General features: G+C 36.6%; 2 protein-coding genes across 2 annotated transcripts; both read right to left on the bottom strand.

The window, feature by feature from the left end:
- Window positions 1-883: 883 nt before the first annotated feature.
- On the bottom strand, window positions 884-8746 carry LOC127793818 (probable prolyl 4-hydroxylase 12). The gene is made up of 7 exons (XM_052324595.1): window positions 8468-8746; window positions 3641-3754; window positions 3140-3197; window positions 2963-3061; window positions 1958-2015; window positions 1696-1868; window positions 884-1591 (listed from the first exon to the last, which is right to left on the bottom strand). The coding sequence occupies exons 1-7, from the start codon at window positions 8668-8670 to the stop codon at window positions 1217-1219; spliced, it is 1080 nt and encodes a 359-aa protein (XP_052180555.1). The 5' UTR covers window positions 8671-8746; the 3' UTR covers window positions 884-1216.
- Window positions 8747-9132: 386 nt separating this feature from the next.
- On the bottom strand, window positions 9133-15298 carry LOC127788864 (uncharacterized). Its single transcript, XM_052317519.1, has 5 exons — window positions 13799-15298; window positions 12485-12543; window positions 11906-12034; window positions 11362-11497; window positions 9133-9700 (listed from the first exon to the last, which is right to left on the bottom strand). The coding sequence occupies exons 1-5, from the start codon at window positions 14504-14506 to the stop codon at window positions 9377-9379; spliced, it is 1356 nt and encodes a 451-aa protein (XP_052173479.1). The 5' UTR covers window positions 14507-15298; the 3' UTR covers window positions 9133-9376.
- Between the last annotated feature and the right edge of the window lie 6738 nt (window positions 15299-22036).

Consider the following 22036-nt stretch of genomic DNA (forward strand, 5'->3'; position numbering starts at 1 on the left):
AACGCAAAATGCTAGTCTATGTTTGAAGTGCCTCTTAGCTGAAATAGCATTTAATTTTGACCAGAGATTTAGGGCAACAATTGACACGGCCAAATTGTTTTTCGTCCATTATGCCAATTTCTATTCCCAATGGAGCGCTGGATTTCAACAACATAGTAAGGAGGAGTTGTCATTTGTAGCCATTGCATTCTTGCTAAGTTCTCCCAACTTTGTTCTTTGTATCAAAAGTAGAATAGGTTGGAAACTCTTATGCATATCTATATTTGTGAAAATAATAAAAATGTGATGAACTCTACTTAAAACTTACTCTTGACTTTGTCAAGATTGATGGTATCTTTTTTGTACTTAACTTTTATCTTTGTTTCGAAAATAATTATTTTTGTAACTCGTCTTTGTAATCTTTTAATTATAAACAAGTACCATTATTGTTATTAGTTTCTTAAATTTTTAAAAATAATAACAAAGAGATTTTGATTCATTTCAAAATCATTCTATTACGCAAAAAACCAAAATTATATAAAAATATTAATGTTTTTATTTAAAAACATTAAAATTATAAAAATAAAGAAAATGAGTATATCAAGTGACCATATTTGAAGTGGCTAGGAGTGAAAATGGATGGCAAATTACTCATGTGGAGTTGGCAAGTTGCTTCATTTTATGCCAAAGAAATTTCCAGCTCTTGAATCTGCATGGCAGTTTATCTTATTTTTTGGGTGGCTGCTGCCAACAACCTTTAAAAAGACCAAAAAGAGAAAGGATAGAAACTACTTCATCCATTTCTTACAAGTATGAAAGAAATATATCAGTTGAATTCTTTCTGAATTAATTGACAATGTGGGTGTGCTTGGCCACAAAGTTTTTTTTTAACAATAATAAATTCATAGGGAACAACCATTAGAAGGTGCACGTCTGAAGGCAGATTTAGATCAAAGACATAAGTTGACATACAACTCAGTTCCAACTGGCAACAGTATCTCACAATCCCAATACATGAAAACTATTCCTCTAATTAATATGATTAAATTGCCTTATTCCAATACATAAAAGTAAAACTACCGTCCCCAGTAAACCCAAATGCAACACAAGGAAAAAGATAACACAATGGTGAAGATAAATCAAAAGAGTATTGTTTTGCTCACAAGGAGGGAGAAATTTTGAAATAAAAAAGAAAAATGAGTAAGAAAAAGAGAAAAAATTGGGCATGAGGTTACCGTCAGCAAGCATTGCAGCTCTTCCTACATGTTCCATAGTAGTCAGGAGAACCGATCATGAAAACAGGATTCTTTTGGCACTCCCCGACTGCAGCCCACCGGGAACAGTTTTCATCTTCATCAGTACAGTCACTGTCTTCTAACTGGAGTAGGACTCTTTCCCCAGTGATCGATCTGACATGGAAAACTTTGGTAGCCCACCACATCTCTCCTTCGAGAACGGGGCATCTGGCATGGGAGCTACTTCTATCAAGAGATGCATTCAGATGGCTGTTGAAGAACAGTAATGCGTTCCCTTTAGTGGGTCTCAGGCTCGGAACATGACTACTTTTTCTGCAGTCGGACCAAATCTTGTTCTTAAGGTCAGAGCTTTCTGTCTGTGGATCACAAATTTAAAGATTTAATTAGTGTGATTATAACAAACACAACAAAGTAATTACCAAATAAATAAAAGAACACAACAAAGAATAATTTCTTTCACCCGTGACTCAGGAAAGAGGATCTGACCACCCTGTGAGACATTTGAGAGATAAAAAACAATGGTTGCCATCAAAGGCTCATTGAGTGCCAACGATGATTTGTTACCAACATAATCATAATTCTGTTTAGCATCCTCAGGTCCAACGTGAAGAACCTGTAAAGGCTTGCTGTTCTCTGAAAAAGAATAGGTGACAAAGTGCCAGAAAAGTAAGTTACATCTTATGGAACACGTCAAGGAGCTAAGGAGCAGGATCTGGGATTACCTGTTGGAAGAAATGTCCAAGCTGAAATCTTTTCCTCAATTCTTGCCACCATATCATCCTAGAACCACAAAAACTACTATCAGATTCAGTAACTTCTTTTAATTATGGAACAAATAAATTACTTGAATCACTCCACATAACGATTAGCTCACTGTTTATTACCATGTATATGGTAAAATTTCAACCAAAATACTTCACAGTAATTTCAGTCATGGATTTATGATACGTTCATTTTGCCTTAAAGAATGAGTATAAATATATTTATGCGTATTATATGTACAAACAAATTAGTTGTGTTTCTATATTGTATAGGTTGGTTTCACAATATCAATTATGTGATGGAACCCGATCATATCATTTATCTTTATTCACCAACATCCCATGAAACTTTTCCATACGGATGATGTTGGAACTTTTTCTCATCATTTTCTACTAGACAGTTGCATTAGGAAGGGCATCTAATGTAAAATTTTGCCATAGTGTTATTTTGCATAGATTTTGCATTGTCACTAACTTCTAGAAATCAATTCACATTATGAATGTCGTGCCACTGACTCTAACTTGGTTAGCATAAGGTTCAGTTTGATGATTGATGATGATGATATATATGAACAAATGAACAATCATGAATAAACTAAGGCTCAAACCCACACCTCTTTTGGGTAGTGGAAGATACCGATAAAGTATCAAACTAAACAACTAATGGTACCATATAGGCAAGATGCAAAGAAATGACATGACTGAAGTAGTAACCAAAACAGGACTAGTCCTAATTGTTCAAGGTAAAGCAGTCAATTAAGTTCCATAAGTAAGACAAAAACAAGAACCAAACGCATTGCAGCTAAGAGAGAGCAATTGAGCGAGAGAGGGGATCAGCATATTCAAAAGGTAGGTAACAATCTGCAGTTAGTTAAGAGTGTCTAATTCCAATTAGAGCTACATAAAGATTAGTACATGTAATCCAGTTTTGACACAAGTTGCAAAGAGGAAGAGTGTAAAACTCACATCCATTGTTAAAGATATGCCAGAAGTCTTAACCATCTTGCTTGTGTCATCTTTTCCCGAGCCACTAATATTCCCCATAGTATTCTCCTTAGACGTTGCCTAAACCAAAATGCATAATTCTTGAAGCAGTCATTGCATAGACATAAGCTTAACAGAATCAAGAAAAGAAGACTTTACCCAAGAAATTAGGCGGTCACACTCCTCTTCTGATAGAAAACCTCTATACAAAAAGACCCTATCCCAAAAAACTAATGTCATTTTCAGAAGTGATCAGGAAAATAAATACACATTGGATTCAGGCATACTTATATACTCAAAAGATCCAACTGGAAAAACTTAATAACCACAGAAGAACTGTTAATACCATTTAGGAGCTTCGTTGAGTAACAAGAGTATCTTCAATTCTTATCTTTAGGACACTAGACAACTAGAGTAGTACTTTTGAGTACTTCTAGTTTTTAGGGCAATACAATGTTTACAAACTAAAGGAGAATATTTACACCTAAAATGAAAGCTCAACATGATTATACACCAGACTCTGTCATATTGCACACCCTATATCAAGTGTTTAAGTGTTGATACTGGTTCTTACACAGATGTGAACAGGCCCATCTAACATAGATTCCAACTAAAACAAGCATAAAAAGAAGCAGCAGATGATGCACTAGAGTACCTGACCTTGGTTGCCAAGAAAGTTCAATAACTTGTGATGGGTCAACTTTAGACAGAACTGGATGGGCTAATTGTATGAGATTTTCTTGGTTGAACTCCTTCATTCTCAATTCTTTTCGGCTGCCAAAGGAAAACAAGAGTATAAAATAATTAGTTAGCAACAACTTAACACATTAAAGGTATCCCTTGATCTTACTAACAAACAACATATCCATGTTTATCGACTTATACACAAGTGTTAGATTCCTGATCTAACAAGTGAATTCTCGAGGGATTGAGAATGGCGAGAGGAAGAGAGAAAGGAGGATTGAGAGAATTAGAGGGAAAGGAATTAGGAAGGAAACTGATTTCCTGATTTCATTCAACATAGGGGCAAAGGCGTAGATCAGTCCTTTTTATACTGATCTATGGCCTAGTTGGCGCCAAAAGCGGTTATGCCCTCCCCACTTGCCTTACAACTTGCTCGGGAACATGCTGGAACATTTCTCCAGCTATGCTTTATCTGAGGCTTTTATTTACATAGGCTTCATCCCAACAGATCGACGCCTAAAACCTATGACATTGGCCCAATTATTCAACTAATATAACAATCCCTGCCCCTTAAAGCATTTCTTGTCCTCAAGAAATATATAGTAGGCTGGCAGAGTTTGGAAATTGACGCAACAAATCTGGGAGGTACTCCCAAGTGTTGTTGTCCTCATGGAGGGATGACCACTTGACTAGGACTTGAATGAGGGGGGCGCCATGTCTGCGGACCACTCTCCTGTCTAAAATGGCTGCAGGCATAGCATCTTGTTGTTCGGCTCTGTTCATGGGAGGCAATGAATTGCTGTATGATTGTGTACCAATGGCTTTCTTGAGGAGGGAAACGTGAAACACCAGGTGTATCTAAGTTCCCTTTGGTAGGAGTAACTTGTAGGCTACTGTCCCAATCTTTTCTACAATTGGAAAGGGCCCATGGTATCTTGAGATGAGCTTGAAAATTGGCTGCTGGGATAAAGCCATGAGGTGTTGTGGACCGAGCTTTAGGTAGACTTCATCTCCCACTGAGAATACTTGTTCACTTCGATTTCGATCAGCCATCTGTTTCATTCAATTTTGTGCTTTAGCTAATTCCGTTTTTACCAGTTTCATAATGTCTTGTCTTTGTTGCAAGTAATTACCTACAACTGCCACTGTAGAGTGGTTGGCCAAAGCCGGTAGGAGCCTTGGTTTGTAGCCATAGAGAGCCTCAAATGGGGTCATTCGGATGGAGCTATGGAAAGTTGAGTTGTACCACTACTGGGCAACTGCCAACCATTTGTGCCAACCTTTAGGTTGTAGGAAACTGAAACATCTCAAATATAGCTCCAACGATTGGTTCACTCTTTCAGTCTAGTTGTCCGTCTCCGGATGATAGGCCGTTGACATCAATAGTTTAGTGCCCAACAGCCTCATTAATTCTTTTCAAAATAAGCTAGTGAATATTTGATCTCTGTCGGACACAATGGACTTTGGTATACCATGCAACTTCACCACACTGTCCATGAATGTCCTGGAAACTTCTTGAGCTGTGTATGGGTGGGATAACCCAATAGAGTGGTTGAATTTAGAGAACCTATCTACCACCACCATAATGCAGTCCTTTTCTTCCGATCGGGGAAGCCCTTCTATAAAGTCCATAGTAATATTAGTCCACGCCTGGTCCGGTAATGGTAGGGGTTGTAGAAGGCCCGGGTGAGAAACTATCTCATGCTTACATCTTTTGCACACATCACACCTCATCACATAGTCCCAAACATATTTTTTTAGCTGAGGCCAAAAGAATACCTGTTGGACCCTTCGGTATGTATTCTAAATGCCAAAATGGCCTCCGATGGGGGACTCATGGAGTGCCTATAGGATCTTGCTCTTCAATGCTTCACTGTTCCCGATAACCAATCTTCCTTTGTAACAGAGTATCCCATTGTTTAGTGAGTACCCGAGTCTGTTGTGGGTGTCTACACTGAGCTGCTCCAGTAAGCCTTTTGCCCAGTCATCTTGATGGTAACTGGCAATCACTTCTTATAACCAATCTGGGACGACTGTTGAGATGGCTTCACAAGTTCCCTCTTCTTGGCAGCGAGACAAGGCATCTGCTGCAACATTCTCCTTCCCCTTTCTAAATTGGATCACATAATCCAATCCCATAAGTTTGGCCATGCCTTTCTTCTGTAATTGGGTGTGTAGTCTTTGTTGTAGCAAGAACTTACGGCTTTCATGGTTCATTTTTATCACAAATTTTCCCCCTTCTAAGTAGTGTCGCCACTTTTCTACTGCCATGAAGACTGCCATTAACTCCTTCTCGTATATGCTAAGGTCTTGGTGTCGAAGAGCCACGGATTGGCTTAGGAAAGCCAATGGCCTACCCTCCTGAGACAGAACAACCCCTATTTCGTGGTTGTTGGCATCAGTCTCCAACACAAACGGCTTGCTGAAGTCTGGTAGGCCTAGCACTGGAACTTCACTTAATGCTTTTTTAAGTTGCTCAAAAGCTTCATCTGCTTGCGGACTCCATCTAAAGCTGTCTTTCTTCAGCATCTCCGTTAAAGGCTTACTCATTGTTCCATAGTTTTTACAAATTTTCTGTAGTACCCTGTTAGCCCTAGGAACCCTCTCAAAGCTTTGATGTTTGTAGGTTTCGGCTAGACCACAACAGCTTCAATTTTCTTGGGATCTGTTCCCACTCTAGCTCTTAAGATGATATGCCCCAGGTATTCCACTTGTTTTTGTGCAAAAGCACACTCTGGCCTTTTGATGTACAATTGATTGAATCTCAAGATTTTGAATATAGCCCTAAGATGGTTTAGATGTTGGTCAAAAGAGGGGTTGTAAACCAAGATATCATCAAAGAAAACCAACACAAATTTTATGAGATGGGGTTCAAAGATTTGATTCATGAGGGCTTGAAATGTGGCTGGTGCATTGGTTAGGCGAGAGGCATGACAGTGAATTCAAAGTGGCCATGGTGTGTTTGGAAGGCTGTTTTGGAGATGTCATTAGGATCCATTCTAATTTGATGGTATCTCGACCTTAGGTCCAACTTGGAGAAAACAAAGACGTATTTTAGTTCATCCAAAAGGTCTTCAATAATAGGAATGGGAAATTTGTCTTTGATGTTAATGGCATTGAGTTGTCTGTAGTCACTACAGAACTGCCATGTTCCATTGTTAGATTCTTGATCTAACAAGTGAATTCTCGAGGGATCGAGAATGGCGAGAGGAAGAGAGAAAGGAGGATTGAGAGAATTAGAGGGAAAGGAAGAGTGAAATTTGAGAGGGAAAGGAATTAGGAAGGAAACTAATTTCTTGATTTCATTCAACATAGGGGCAGAGGCGTAGATCAGTCCTTTTTATACTGATCTATGGCCTAATTAGCGCCAAAAGCGGTTATGCCCTCCCCACTTGCCTTACAACTTGCCTGGGAAGATGCTGGAACATTTCTCCAGCTATGCTTTATTCGAGGCTTTTATTTACATAGGCTTCAACCCAATAGATCGATGCCTAAAGCCTATTACGTTGGCCCAATTATTCAACTAATATAACAACAAGGTAAGGATATATAATCATCACTTAGAAGAAGAATTGAGTAGCTGGAAATACATAGTTGAAACTCAAAAGAGTAGTTATAGAGCAATTGCTCATCTGATTAAATTATTTCAAGTCCTCTTCAAGATCCAAACAGTTCAAAATATCCGTGAGAAAGGAATAGGAATCTGAAAACCAATTGTATGTGTTTTATATATTGTGCAATTATATCTCCAGATATCTGTGTCAAGATCAACATGTTACAAGTTCATACAGATTGCTCTTTTCTAGCTTGAGAAGTAGATTCATGCAGATAAATGATTTTCAGAAAGGGCTGGGAGACAAAACGGGCACAGTAGAAAAAGTTATGACATAGCTCCAAAAGTTCATAATTCTTGTTCTTATTGCAAGTCAGAGAGTTATTATGCTTAGAGTTAATACTGCAACATGATTTCTGGTGAACCAAATTTTTGGAAAAGACACAAAGTTGCATTAACCAGAAGTGTCCCTTGTCTGATCATTTCAATTATTCCTTTTTAGCAATAACAGCTCTTTACTCCACTTGAGATTGGAATTGGCATTTTCAGGAAGTATATCCTGGTATAATTCCCCCAAGTGTTAATGAAAAAGCAGCAAAAAGGAATGACCTCTGTTGAGAACCCGTACCACTGAAGGGTGATGAAAATGAACTAAGTCTATCTCAAAATACTATTCTTCAAGAATTAGATAGCCGCCCCCGAGTTCAAATGTGATTTACTGGTTGTATTGATCACTTCCTCCGATTTACAGGCCCATAAAATGCACACAGCACCTTATAAAGGCATTCCAAGGAACATCACCTTGCTACTATAGAAGGCATGGCAATTTTAGCATTGTATTTAAGTTGATTTCACCTGATTTAGTTTCACCAAAAAACAATTATTTGAAGAAATTGAAAAAAAGAAAGAAAAAACATTGAAATACCAACCTCATTATAGCGATTCTACCTAACTTCACGAAAAAAGAAAAAAACAAAAACAAACAAACAAAGAGAGAAACTACCAGCAGATACGCCTAAGAATTCGCTTATACAATAAATTCTTTACTTATTCAGCCCAACAAAATCTCCACTACTCAGATCCGTAAATTTGCACGGACTTTAATCCACGCGAAGAACAATATCAAGTCCAAGCCTATACCTAGAATCATTAAAAGTCACCAAGGATTTGAGGCAAAAACGAACGATGGCAATCCATTCGGATAGAGGAAAACAAACCTAAAATGCGAGAAATTGAGATGGGTTACTTACGTTTCTGCATAAAGGGTCGAGAAGAAACACAGGAAAGCCAAAACGAGGAGAATTCGAAAATGGGTCGCCGCCATTGGTGGAGTGGAAGGCGACCCGGAAAGGGAGAGAGATCGCCGATGGTCGTAGACGAGACACTGGAAGCTTATAATTATTATTATGATTATGATTATTATATCAGAATTTGCAATGAAATGATCAGTCATGGCAGGTTAAGATGTCACGGCTCAGCATCAGATTTCATGACGCTGATGAGGAAGCTTTCATGGAGTTGGATTTGCTATTTACAATCATATTATTGTTGCTCAGTCTAATTAAGTTTTATGCCAGGATCTTTAATATAATTTAAAAATAAAAAATTATTCATTTAAAAAAGAATATTTCAAATAAAAAAGTACAGCCTTTTATGTGAACTGCATTCGAGTTTAAGTGACCCCAGGCTTTATGTGAGTCATGTCACTAATCAAAAACGTCTAATCTAACACCATAATAAGCACTCTTAATGAAAGAAAGAATAATTTACTCTTAAGATATTGACTTGTTATAATTTATTTTCTAAAACATATTTTGCAAGATATACACATTTTTCAATTCCATAAAAATAGAAATAGACCACGTGAAATATCCATAAAAATGGTCCAAATTGGCAAAAGATCAAGCAGGGGAAGTTCATGTCATGATTGCCTTTTTAATGGCATTGCTAAAATTCCCAACATCTTTGTCTAAAATTTTGCTACATCTTATTAACTCGGAAGTCACATATCTCTCTCTATAGGGCTTGAGCTGTATTTGACATCATACAAAACATAACTTAATCCAACTGGAGAAGGGGAAGAAAATGGTGAACAACGAAGAAATCAACAAATGGCGTTCATCACACTTCCTCATAAAATGTACCCTCTACAGGCGACATCAGTCCGCACTGGTAGATTTCCTCAGCAACATATGGCCTGATTCATCCTTGTCGAAATGGCGCTCGAACAGTTCATCCCAGGTTTCTCTTTTGGAGCTTCTCTTCGATGATCCTGATGAACTTGACTTGTCCGAATGTTCCCCTTCCTCAGCATCATCGAACGTGCCATATTGAGAGGGTGAAAATGCATGAGGCACAGCCAATGTAACGGCTCTCTGTAGTGCGGCCCTGTACTCTTCGCTGTGTTCTTTGGCTAAAGTTTGCTGCCGCTCCATCTTTTGCTTCGGTGGAATCTCCATGCTGGGATCCTTCTCTAGCATTAACTGTGCAACATGACATCATGAAAATGGTAACAAAAACTTCATGCTCTCTCACATTTGCGGATAAGCAGATCTATCAGACATTGGAAATATGAAAAAGGAGCAATTTTAATAAGTCTGAATTACAAATAAAATTCATTGCTACAGGATCAGCGTAAAATTTTTAAAATTCTCTGCTAGAAGGTCGTGTTAGGAAAGGCATACAGCGTAAAATTTTTAAAATTCCTTGCTAGAGGGTTGCATTAGTTAAGGCATCTAACGTATAATTTCTCTTGCATGATTTGTATTGTCAATTGATATTATGAGTGCCATGCCACCAACCCTAACTTGGTAGGATAAAGTACAGTTGATGATGATGATGAAGAATTACATACAAAATGCAAATCCAGCCAACCCTAAAAAGAAATAAAACTTGGGGGTTTATCTCAGTCAAGTGCTTCAAACTGGGTGAGAACTTGGTTTCAGTTCTCCCAAAACCTCAAGAAATGTCACTACATTTCAAACACATTACTCCATACATGAAGCTCAAGTGCTCCGAATTTCAATTGCAGTACCTTAAGCTATAAGCCCACTTAGCCCATTACGCTTTTTCACATTTCATTCTTCAAAAATAATGAAGGGTAACAAACTTTACATTGAGTTTTTTTATTAAATTAACATTATTATTTTTTATTTTTTACAAAACTAGGATCAAGTTTGAGAGTTTTAAAAAAGTCATGTTGGATACAATCCAAGCTTGGGCCAAGTCAAAACCCACGAGTTAGATTCTCGGGCCTCTAACTTGCCTTTGCCAACACTTGAAAAAAGTGTCAAGTGGCTGGCAGCCAAGCCTGCCAGTTAAACTGGCAGCTCTTGGTCTGCTGATAAAATTGCCAATTCTAAAGCCAATGAGGTTGGGTTCTATTCGAATAGCCGAAACCCAGTGGGGGTTTAAGCATTTCTCCCCCATTTCCTTCCAGATTTGATTTGGAATTGTGCAGAGGAAGTGGGGAAGCCCAGCATGTGGCGCCCTCAAAATAGCCATGGATGTTCAGTGGCGGAAAAGCTAGCTGAACTTTCTGGTGAAGCAGATCAATGATGATGATGATCTAGCAATATAGAGAGAGAAACTAGCTAGAGTTGCCGAAAGCCTGAAACCCCACTGTCGGGTTCAGCAAACACAGATGGAAGAGACAGGGGAGAGGGAAAGAAGGAAAGGAAGGAGAGAGAGAGAAGTTCTATGGTAAAATAGGCTCTAAACTTGGCAATGCAAGACCCGCCATAAATTTAACAAAATTAATGTTAATTTAATAAAAAGAACCCTTTATGTTATTTCCTTTACCCTTGCATTTTTGTTCCATTATGTACCTTCCGTCCTCTACCCCACCCTTCTCCCACACACAAAGATCAAAAAATTGTGAAAGGGATTTTACCATTTGAGAAATATCGACTGCATTCTTCATTTTTTCTAGAACCAATAAAGGAAGAATTAAAAAGGAAAATTATGTTTGGTGTTGGGAAACAGAATCTGGTACTGGTGAGGTTGGCCTCCATCACTCCAATAGAGACTGGCTTTCTAAAATGTAAATAAGAGAAGTTTAAACCAAACAAAAACATAGAAACGGACTTCAAAATTTCCCATTATCTTTTACCTACTGCCAAAACTTAAGTAACTTAGAACTTACATTCAGAGCCCTTTGGGCTTCTCTCTCTATCCAAATGATGGCATGGTCGGAAGTGGCATTACATGAGAGAACTATGTGCTCAAATCTCCCATCCACTGGTACTGCTGTCCTCACAACTGGAGGGAACCTTCCACATCTGCACGACACCTTTGCCCATGTAAAAAATTGGACACATTCCAAGACATTGGTCTTTAGAGTTTAATGTGCCAAAATCCATGACGGCATCAATTCAAACAATAGGACATAGAGAAAGGCTCTCTATGGATTGAAAATCAAAATACAGTAAAAGATGGCATGTTATATTATAGAAAGAAACAGAGACTCATAAAAGTTAAAAGCCACTCTATAACAATTAAATAGGACACTTTTTTTATAAATCGAGTTAAATATGATATTTGCGAAGCAGAAACTCTTCGATGATCAATCATAATATCCATTATTGCCAATTACCATTGTCATTTTGTTACTGATAACCAAAGGTGGACTCTATAGTCTATAGTTAGTAAATCATTGACCAACTTAATAAAAAAGCATACATATATACCTGAAAGGTTTTCTCTCAACAATGTGATAGAGGCGACCAGGTGCATATAGCCTCCTTGGATCTCTGATCATCTTTTCTTCTGAAACGCATGTGTCTCTCATGCACCGCAGGCACAACAAGCAAGGCAAGCTGCTCAGAAGAAGAGAAACAGGGTACACAGACAGCCTCGTCAACTGGTGGATTGATGTTTGAAAGCAAATATAAATAAAATATTAGATCGTCTATAGCTAATAATAGCACCAAATAAAATCGGTAAATAGCAGTGCCTTTCTGCAGGCTTCACTGAAACATTGTAAGCCCTTTGTTCAACAAGTCACACTCCTCTTGTCAGACATGAAATATATAAATTTTTCCTCTTAATGGACAGAAATTTAAGGTGGTGATGACCTTTTTTCTTTTTATTTTTTCTGGCAACCACAAGAGTTCTATCAATAACTTATCAGAAGATGGATGGGAAAATACTGTTAGCTGCAAAATGACATAAGAAGCATTCTCTTTCCACAGGATGTTACAACAAATGTTAACAGCTCATAGCCACAGTAAATGCTACATTTTAAGTGATGAAGCTCAATAGCTTACCAGAATAGCGACTTAAAAATGTCTTCCAAGGGAGTGGCTGTCCGAGGCAAGAAGTCATCCTGTTTCAGAAAGAAATCAATGGTTAAAAGTAGGAAAAATTATCACCATTGAAAAAGGAAATGGAAACCCTAACAAAAAAAAAAAAAAAGAAAGCAGAAACATAAAGGAGAAAAAAGAAAGAAGTTAAATGCAACAAGCATAGTTGTCAAAGGTTCAAGGTGCACTGAGGCTGAAGAGTGCTTTGAGCCTGAGCGCAAGCCTTTTGGATGCAAGGCACAAATTTAAAAAATCTACACATCATTATTTTTAATATATGCCCATAAAGAGGTAAATGCAAACTTAAAAAATCACAAATAACAAATAACCAACACTATTTAACTAAATAATGGGGCATTTTATTGTTTTCTCAAACTTCTTTTAAATTTTTTTTTATTATTACTGGTTAAATTTTAACAAGTCCATCAAAAAACAAAAAGAAAATTACATAGGAGCAACATGTGAGCACCTTATGCCTCAGGGGAAGTTCTGCCAAATTGAAAGCAGTTTCTTTGCAAATAAATAAAACCAAGGGCCCAAGGGGAAGGTTGCGCACAAATATGACACTCCCTCAATCCTCATAAAGCGGGAACCTCGTGCATTGGAGATGTCCTTTTTCAATATAAGCTAACAGGCCACTAAATTTGTCACTCCTCTTCAGTGAAATTTGGAGATATCTTTGGAAAAGAACCATATACATTCAAGCATGAAAAGCATGCATAAACGCTCAGCATATAGCAAATACATGGACTAGATTATGTTGATTATGAGCATAACTGCATACTCCTTGAGGAGGTCAGCACAAATTTTCATGTGCCATTAATGTTTCACTGGCTTTTGATTTTGCTATCTTCCCGTGCATCAAAATATACATATATTTGAAAAGCACTCACAATCTTATTCCTTTCTCAAAAATCAAATCATAATACCCAGGATACAGACGGTACAACATTGCACTTCCAACTGAAGAATCATAATTGAAAATGCGCAAGTTAACTAGTGCTGAAAGAAACCCCTATTTTGGAACAGAAGCTATTATTAACATGCCACCAAGAAACAAAAGAGAAGAAAAGTCTAAGATGAAAATTTCTCCCAATATAAAATAGAAAATAAAGGTGAGTGGCAATTTAAAATCAAAAAACAAATGCATCCACGACTTCGTGAAGATGGATATCAATAGCAAACAAGTTGTCGTTCAATATTCACATCCGTCATATTGGTGGTCTGGAATACAAATACTATAAAAGAAGGATTGCAGAAAGAAAAACATGAACTTGCCTGAAGCACAACCGAGTTGATGACATCGGCATACCTCACTGCCAAATTCAGTGACATACATCTGGTTGGTGCAATAGCATAACACCTGACCCTCCTCCTATCAATAGTTCCCAGTCTACCATAATTTAGCACCGCCATTGTCAATAATGCTGCCACACCTGAGCCAAGTGAATGCCCCGCAAAAGTTAAAGTATATTTTGGATACTTCCCCATTAATTCCTTCAGTGTGTCACATTCCTTATCCAAAACCCATTCAGCTGCTTTTAATAAACCATTGTGTACATAACCCCCATCAAATTTCCTTTTGCCCAGCCTGTTATCCAGTAGAACAGCATAATCACTCTCCTTGGCCAAATTAAGGCCCCTAATGGTAAGAACTATATCGGCATGGCCGTGATCAAGATATAGCAAGTAAGGAGGGGCACGTCCTTGGGTATCTTCATAAGTCCTTTTCAAAATTAACCAATCTGGGTCTGGGTTAATTCCATAGCCTCCTTCAGGCTCCCAAAGGGGGTGCCTAAGGTCATCTTCATAAACAGCCAGTATATATTTGCAAAGCCTCGGGACAGGCTTAAATTCATCAGGAGTTGCAAGGCCCCAGTTCTCACTGTCATGGCCTGCCGTGAGGAGGCAGCGTTTCCACGCCCAACGGGCACAAGCAAGACAGTAAACACACTCGAGGAGAGGGAGACCACATATGATTGACATTGTTGCCTAAGATCTGAGCAAATTAATAAAAACACAATGGCGGGATTTTAAGCAAAAATATTTTCCACTAAATACAGTAGTTTCAAGAGAAGAAACAATATATAATGGTGATATACCAAATGGTACTTGAAATTCCAGATGGGTGGGGAAAATACAGTAACTTCAAGTAGCAGGAAATATGTTTCTTGAGTAGGGTTTGAAGAATAATACTAAAACCCAACTGGCAAAAGAACTAGACGAATAATCCAACTAATTACAATTGTATAATCAATTCAATGTTACAGTATATAAATAAATTCACAACAAATGACTGGCGTAGGAGAGAATATCAGGTCAAAACGTCAAAATTGGGTGTAAAATAAAACAACAACTGCAAGATCACGAGAAAGAACAGGGCGATTGTATGAACTGCACTACCACATTCAGAAACGATCTGGGCTGTCTACCACGAAGGTTTGTCCTAAAACAACAAATGGTTCCAACAATCCAAAAGAAAGAAAAATCAGAACCCGAGTACCGGTTTGCTGTTTTGATCAGAGAAATTGAGGAAAACCCACAACTGGTTTAGTTTGTTGCCCTGCTGAGTTGTGAACAGCTCGACGAGACAATAATGACTGGGAGGAATTGAATTGACAGGAGGGGAAGATGAGATGGAAATTTTGGGGGCTACCGGCGAGTCAAACTCAAAGCAAACCCAGATGGTTTTGGTTTGGTTCTTATTGCAATTTCTTTGGATTTTGTCGTGGTGGATTCTGGAATATACTCGTGCGCAGTGACTGATAGCCATCCATGATTGGGCTTCCCAAGAATAACAACAAAAGCTTACTGAAACAAAAGTATAAAAGAGGTAAACTAATTATTATATTTTAAGTAATATTATAAATTATTATATTTTTATATTTATAGTTAAATTAGTTATTTTGTTTTAAAAATAAATTATTATATTTTCAGGCTAAAATTATTTAACTGTTCAAGGTCTATGCTATCTTAATTTTTTTTCTTGACATTTTAATTTTTATAATCATGTTAACTTTATCTTTAATTAAAAAAAATATATTATATCCCTCCAAACACAAGTTAAATAATTAGGTAACGATTTAAAATTTACATAGATTGTGAGTTCGATTATTTGTCTTGTGTAGTAAGATAAAATCTTTACTTGTGATTTATCTTCTCTACTAAAATTAAGAGCACAAATAACAAGAAATCACTCAATAACGATAATTTAAAAAAAAATATCATAGTTCAAATTAAATTTTAAATTTTAAATTTAAAAAAGAGGGAATGAAGTCTTGCCTTGGTGGTTTAGATGGACAGTGGCATTTCTGTGATTCTCTTAAACTATGATGGCGTTTGGGGGGATCCCAAGTCAGAGGCACAGTGGCTGGCCCCCTGTTGTCACGTGCTCTGCGTCCGATCCGATGGATCTGAAGGTAATAATAAACAAATATATTTGTAAGTGAAGTATACGAATTTAATTAATAATGAAATATTAAAAAAATATTTATGACAGACAGGGATTTAATATAAAAATAATTTAATACAAAATAATTTAATTAATAATATATTTGATGATTCCTAAACTATTCCTTTTCATACAAAATTACAATACTTTTTGATACAAAATAAAGTAGAATAAAATTGTAAATAGATATGGTCCTGATCTTGTAGTACCTCTCAGTTTGGGGGACCAGTTTTTAAGTAATGTTGTAGTGCCTCTACTGATCCATTGAACAAGACCTAAAGAACATGTTCGCGTTAGTTATATAAATTAAGTGATTAGATCATAATAAATTAAAAATCATATAAATAGATTATGAGTTTAACTCTTTATCTTGTACAGTATGACAAATTTTTATCTGTGATCTATCTTTTTTATCAAAATTGAGGGTACGAACAACAGGAGACTGCACAAGAACGATAATCTCAAGACCTAAAAGAACAAAATGACAAGTGATGAGATATATAACTTGCAATAGAATGAGTTTTTTTTTTTTTTATCCCCACGTACTTGCTTAGTTCACGTAGAGAAATGCCAATATTACTTTATTATTGATTATTGAGAATAAGTTATGGGATGAGAGGTCATCTTGACCTGAGTTTAGATATGCAGAAGTTGGATTGGCCACGACTATATATAGGAGGGAGAACAGCAAGTCACTTGTTTCTCCTTCAACTCATGTTTATCCGCAAAACTTCTTCAACTCAATATAGAACCTTCTTTAGTTTTGATAGAAAACAGCACATTGCTGCTTTACGTGCATGGCAACTTCAACGGTGGATTGCACGAACACTGATGATGCAAGTGCCTTGTCTTCTTGATTATGAAGAGAAACTATTCATCTACTTTTTCTTTTTGCTCAGCTTCTTCTATTCATCTACAATTTCACAGGAAGGAAAATAAATACATGCAAGCTTCAATGGAGCCACATGGGGCCGTAATTGATTTTAATTGAACGGCCCTCAAAATCCATGTATGCCAATGAACACTTCACTTGAACCTGACATAGCAAAAACATGGTAAATGTAAAATGTAACTTCAACAGTGTTAAAAATTAGTGTTTTAAAACACACTAGACGCTAGTTAGATATCAGATTAGAGCTTAGTGCCTAGAAGGCCTAGGCGGGACCTAGACAGACTATTTTTTTTAGTTTTTGATATAATTTCATGTTATTTTTAAATAAATTAAAATTAAAAACAAATGAAACTTATATATATATAAACAATAAATAATATATTTATATATATATATATATAAATGGTGCATAGGTGTTGCTTTGTGCTTTGGCCGCCCAAGCATCGCCTAGACCTGATTAATTGGGCCCGACGCCTAGGATGCTAACTTACATGTATTCGCGATAGGAAGGATTTGCCTAACGCCTAAGCCGCGTTTTAGAACACTAAAAAAAAATCATCAAAATGGAGGTATGCAAATCACAATATTTTAAGGTGAATAGTTTCCAATATTTGTTGTTGTCATCGTGTCTTCTTGACATTTAGAGAATTATTTAGTTTCCACACATACAAAAGTAAAGACATAGCATAAGTGTAAAAATTGGCATGCATGTGGCTTTAATAGGATAGCTAAAGTCAATTAACATATATATTGTTTCATATTATTTGGCATTCGAGGTTATCAATGTAACGAGGATTATAATAATATTGTATTTGATATGATGGATTTGTCTTTTTTTTTTAGCTTAATTTTTTGGAGAAAACTTAATTTTTGTGTTGCATTATTTTTTTGGTAGGAACAATATGAGACATTGTCCAGTCAAGTTGAGGGACAATCTTCAGATCCGACAACACAAAATGCTATTTTTTCACAAATTATTGGTCAAGAAAGACATGGGTGACCTAATTCCATTTTTGGTAAATTTCCAACATGTAGTGATTTTATGGATCAATTGAATATTTCAAAACAATGTAATGAACAACTAAAGCAAGAAGTGACCTAATTAAAAGAAGTGGTGGAAGAGGAGCAGAAAAGAAATGAAGAGGAGTATAAGAAACTCCATGATATATGTTGGCAGAGAGATTAGATCTAATATAGTAATTGGTGATAGAATTTAAATTTTCTTTTGTATGTGAAAGAGATGAATGTTTACATTTTGTGTCATATTATTTTACTTGAATATGAATCTTTTGTGATATTTGATGTTTAGGTTTGAATGAACAAGTTTGATGAGTATAATGGACAAGTTATTTGGTTTTGTTTTACAGGTTATTTGTTAGATTGTATGTTTCATAGGTGGTTTTACAAAATAAATTTGCTTTTGATTTGAATTATGTGAAGGTGCAAGGAGGTCAAGGCTGTGACTAATGAAATTTTACTGGAGGCTCCAACCTTCACTAATAAAGTATTAGTAGCAACTAATTGAATATTTAGTGAGAGTTGAAACTGTTGTTATTGAACTAAAACTATTTTTAGTAGAGGATGTCAATGATCTCTTCTAATATCATTTTTACTGAAGATCAAAGTTGGTATCCACTCATATGAATTTTAGTGGAAATCACAATTGGTTTCCACTAATATTATTTTTATTAGAGATTGGGGTTGACATTCGCTAATGTGAGTTTTAGTGGAGATCTCAAATGGGGTCTACTGATATTGTTTTTAGTGGAGGCTATTTAGAGTCCTCATAGATATGAGTTTTAGTGAAGGTCAAACTTGGCCTTCACTAATGTAATTATTTTTATTAGAGGTTTAAGTTAACTGTCCGTAAGGTCAGTTTTAATAGAGACCTTAATAGAGTTACACTAATATTGTTTTTAGTGAGGACTATTTTGAATTCTACTAATATAAATTTCATTGGAAGTCACACTTAGCTTCCACTTATATTATCTTTTTAGTGACAAGTTCGCATGTCACTAATTAAATTTATGACAACTTTTATGGTGACACTCTATCTAACACAAACTGACTTCCCCTAAAACAATTAGGGGGAGTGTTTTGTCATCTTTAGTGGAGTCCCAATCTGCACTAAAATTCTTTCATCTCGTAGTGGATTACGGATGGCGATGTCAAAGCTGTCAAAGCTCACCTCTGTCTGTGGACTGTGGAAGTGCAAGGGGAACGACGAACCCTTACAGAACATAAACTATTTGTAAAATCATGATTTGCAGGTTAATGGAGACTTCACACATGAAGTAGCACAAATATTGTCCACAATGATGTCAATGCTGCCCCGGTCAAATCCTAGGAACTGCAAGGGAAGGGACGAAACCCATACAGAAAATGAACCATTTTACAGAATTGACTAGCGTTTGGGTAAGCCCACTACCAGGATAGAAAATTTGAGATATAGGAAATGGGGCCAAATTCATCCTGCTTTAAGAGCTTCGAGGCCAAGTTATTTTTACCAGAGCTGGTTAAAATTTTGAAGTACGGACTATTTTGCTCTTGATGAGTCTAATAAATTTAGTACATATTAAGCTATTCATTAGAAAATAACAGTAAAATTCTGCCCCTTGTCTGTGAAAATGGGGAGGAACAAGTGTCCAATCATAGCGGTGTACTCTTAACGGTAGAAAAGAGATGAAAGTTTAAACAAACAACATGACATAAAACAATTTAATGCATCATCAGAACCACACTTATAAAGCAATGCACAATATAAGAAACATGCTTGAAGAAAGTAAAAGACACATGCACAAATGAAAACAAAAGGAATGAAATTGGAAAGAAAGCTAACATGGCCTGTTTTAATATTGCCAGTAATACACTTATAAAATATATATAGGTAGCAACAGTAAATACAAAACGAAATAACCTACCAGGGAGATGATAATTCTGAGAGTAGGTCAATCTGGTCACACCTTGGAAAGCAGAATCAATGTCATCCAGTGAAAACAAATCAAATTCTGATACTTGCTGCAAAGAGACAAGCAACGAGGATTATCAGCAGATGGATTACATCCATGTGGGAAAGACAGACAGTGGATGCAAGAAATAAGGTAAGCAGACATACTGAACTTTCTATGAGTTGACAATACTTCTTCTAGGTGCATAAATAATAAGGTTATGGTGTAGCTGGTTTCTAGTCCTTCAAAGACTGAAGTTTTCAAAAAGTTCATAATATTGTAAACGTAACCAAATACATACAGAAAACTAAGAAACATAGAATCTAGAAGGAAATGCCACTAATAACCTCAGGACATATGAAGGGAATAATCTGGTTAAAAGGATCTGAAAGGAAGTTCACATGAAGAAGATTATGTGAAAGCAATAGTATAAAACAACATTACACTAGGATCCCAAGTACATCCTTCTCTTCTCCTCTCTGCAGATTTTTTTCCCTTTCAAAATTACTAAAATGGCTTCAAAGAACCAAATAAGATTGCTTGCAGTAGCTGAGTTGTCTGCCATGATATATTTAGGACTCTAAAATGGATCAAGTTAGTTGCCTCACTAAATGACCTAGAGGAATAGCAAAAAGTACAAAAAATAATATTTACAAGGAATAGTCCCACAATTAAATTAAGGAACAAGAAGAGCATTAATCTATTCTGCTGCTTTAAACAAAGAATAGTCCCACAATTAAATTAATGAACAAGAAAGATGCTTTGTTTAAAGTTCAAATTCCCAGGGTAGAGAGTTTCGCCTTTCGCGATAGATACTGATCGTACATAGTCAACAGGCCTAACCTAAACACAGGCTCTGTTGAATGAGTCGTTTTACAGGGCCCAACGGGCCTACCAAACGGCTCACAGAGAGGGGGCCAAAAGACGATTTTGCCTCCGCTCACTTTGCAAATTTGCAAAGCGGGCCACTGTCCCCCCTCGCTCTGCGCGTCTCCCCTGCCTGCCATGGCCGCTGCTCGCCTCTCCGCCACGCCTCGCTGCAGTTGCCCGGCCTCGCCTCCGTCACCTCGCTAACAGTCGATGCAGCGCAGAGCAGGGGGGAATCCATTAGAGGAGGAGGGGGAGAGCAAGGCGTGGGGGTAAAATGATCTTTTTACCCCTTTTCGATAAACCCATCGGGCTCTCTAGCATTTTCCCCGTTGAATAAATAGGAGCAGAGAGTCCAAGTTGTTTTACAGCATATGGTAATGCCCCAAGGTGAAGTGTATCTGCATATGATAGCAGGATCTCATCTATGCTTGAAGCCACACTGGAGAACAATCAAACTGTCTTAATGAATAAGCTCCAACAAAAAAACAACCACAGAGCGAGATCGTAGTAACTTTCAATTTTTCTTATGATGCACATGAAATTCATGGGGTAAAGTTGAGCACATCCTGACCCTTCTAGTCTCATACACTTGGCTGCCTTGATTTAGAATTTTTCTAGTTGAATTAATTCATCCAACAGCTTAGTTGAAGAGTTCACTCGATAAAACTTGAAACTCGAATATTTTCTCTATATTTTTTTTTTTCCAATCAGCAACCAAATGGGAAGATGTGAGAAAAATACGCAAGTAGGTAGATGAAACGGATGAAACTACTCCTAGCCTTAGGATAAGTACTAAACAAACAAATAATTGAGAGATAACAGAGATTTGGGAGTAATGGGAAATGATAAAAGACTTGGACCTGGTGAAGGGTTCAAGAACGGAGGGATAGAAGTGATCATTCCATCCACAGTTGATGAGAAAGTTGAAGTCGTCGATTGAAAGGATGTAATAATATATTTTCATTATATATATTCTGGATAGTGGTTTCATTTGCATTGATATTCTTATCTCCCTCTCTACTTTTTCGAAAAAGTTTTAGAAAATATAGAAAATACGCTCTTTGTAACATTATAAATTATATATACATCCTTGAGATTTAAGAAATAAATACAATCACTTTTAATATTTGAAATAGAGATCTCTTATGAGGTTAATGATGAGGAAAAAAATAATATTTGTTGTTTAAATTGATCAAGTTTAAAATAATCAAATTATATTTTTCTTCAACTATTTAAATTGATCACGCACAAATCAAATATAATCAAAACCCTAGTTCTTCAATGCAATTCAACTAGCTTTGCATTATCTTATGATTATGTTCTATTTTTTATCTTAAGCTTCTAAATTAAATTTA

This window comes from Diospyros lotus, chromosome 1, assembly GCF_014633365.1.
Source record: "Diospyros lotus cultivar Yz01 chromosome 1, ASM1463336v1, whole genome shotgun sequence".
NCBI lineage: Eukaryota > Viridiplantae > Streptophyta > Magnoliopsida > Ericales > Ebenaceae > Diospyros > Diospyros lotus.

Bases quoted from the DNA above. Each gene is read 5' to 3' on its own strand.
- LOC127788864 (XM_052317519.1), bottom strand. From the start codon at position 14,506: ATGTCAATCATATGTGGTCTCCCTCTCCTCGAGTGTGTTTACTGTCTT. The intron at 12,035-12,484 runs GTAAGCTATTGA...TCTTCTGAGCAG, and splicing joins ATTTTTAAGTCGCTATTCTG to CTTGCCTTGCTTGTTGTGCC. The intron at 11,498-11,905 runs GTATATATGTAT...GGTGTCGTGCAG, and splicing joins GTTGAGAGAAAACCTTTCAG to ATGTGGAAGGTTCCCTCCAG.
- LOC127793818 (XM_052324595.1), bottom strand. From the start codon at position 8,670: ATGACTGATCATTTCATTGCAAATTCTGATATAATAATCATAATCATA. The intron at 1,869-1,957 runs GTAATCCCAGAT...ATTCTTTTTCAG, and splicing joins TTGGACATTTCTTCCAACAG to AGAACAGCAAGCCTTTACAG. The intron at 1,592-1,695 runs GTGAAAGAAATT...TGTGATCCACAG, and splicing joins TCCTCTTTCCTGAGTCACGG to ACAGAAAGCTCTGACCTTAA.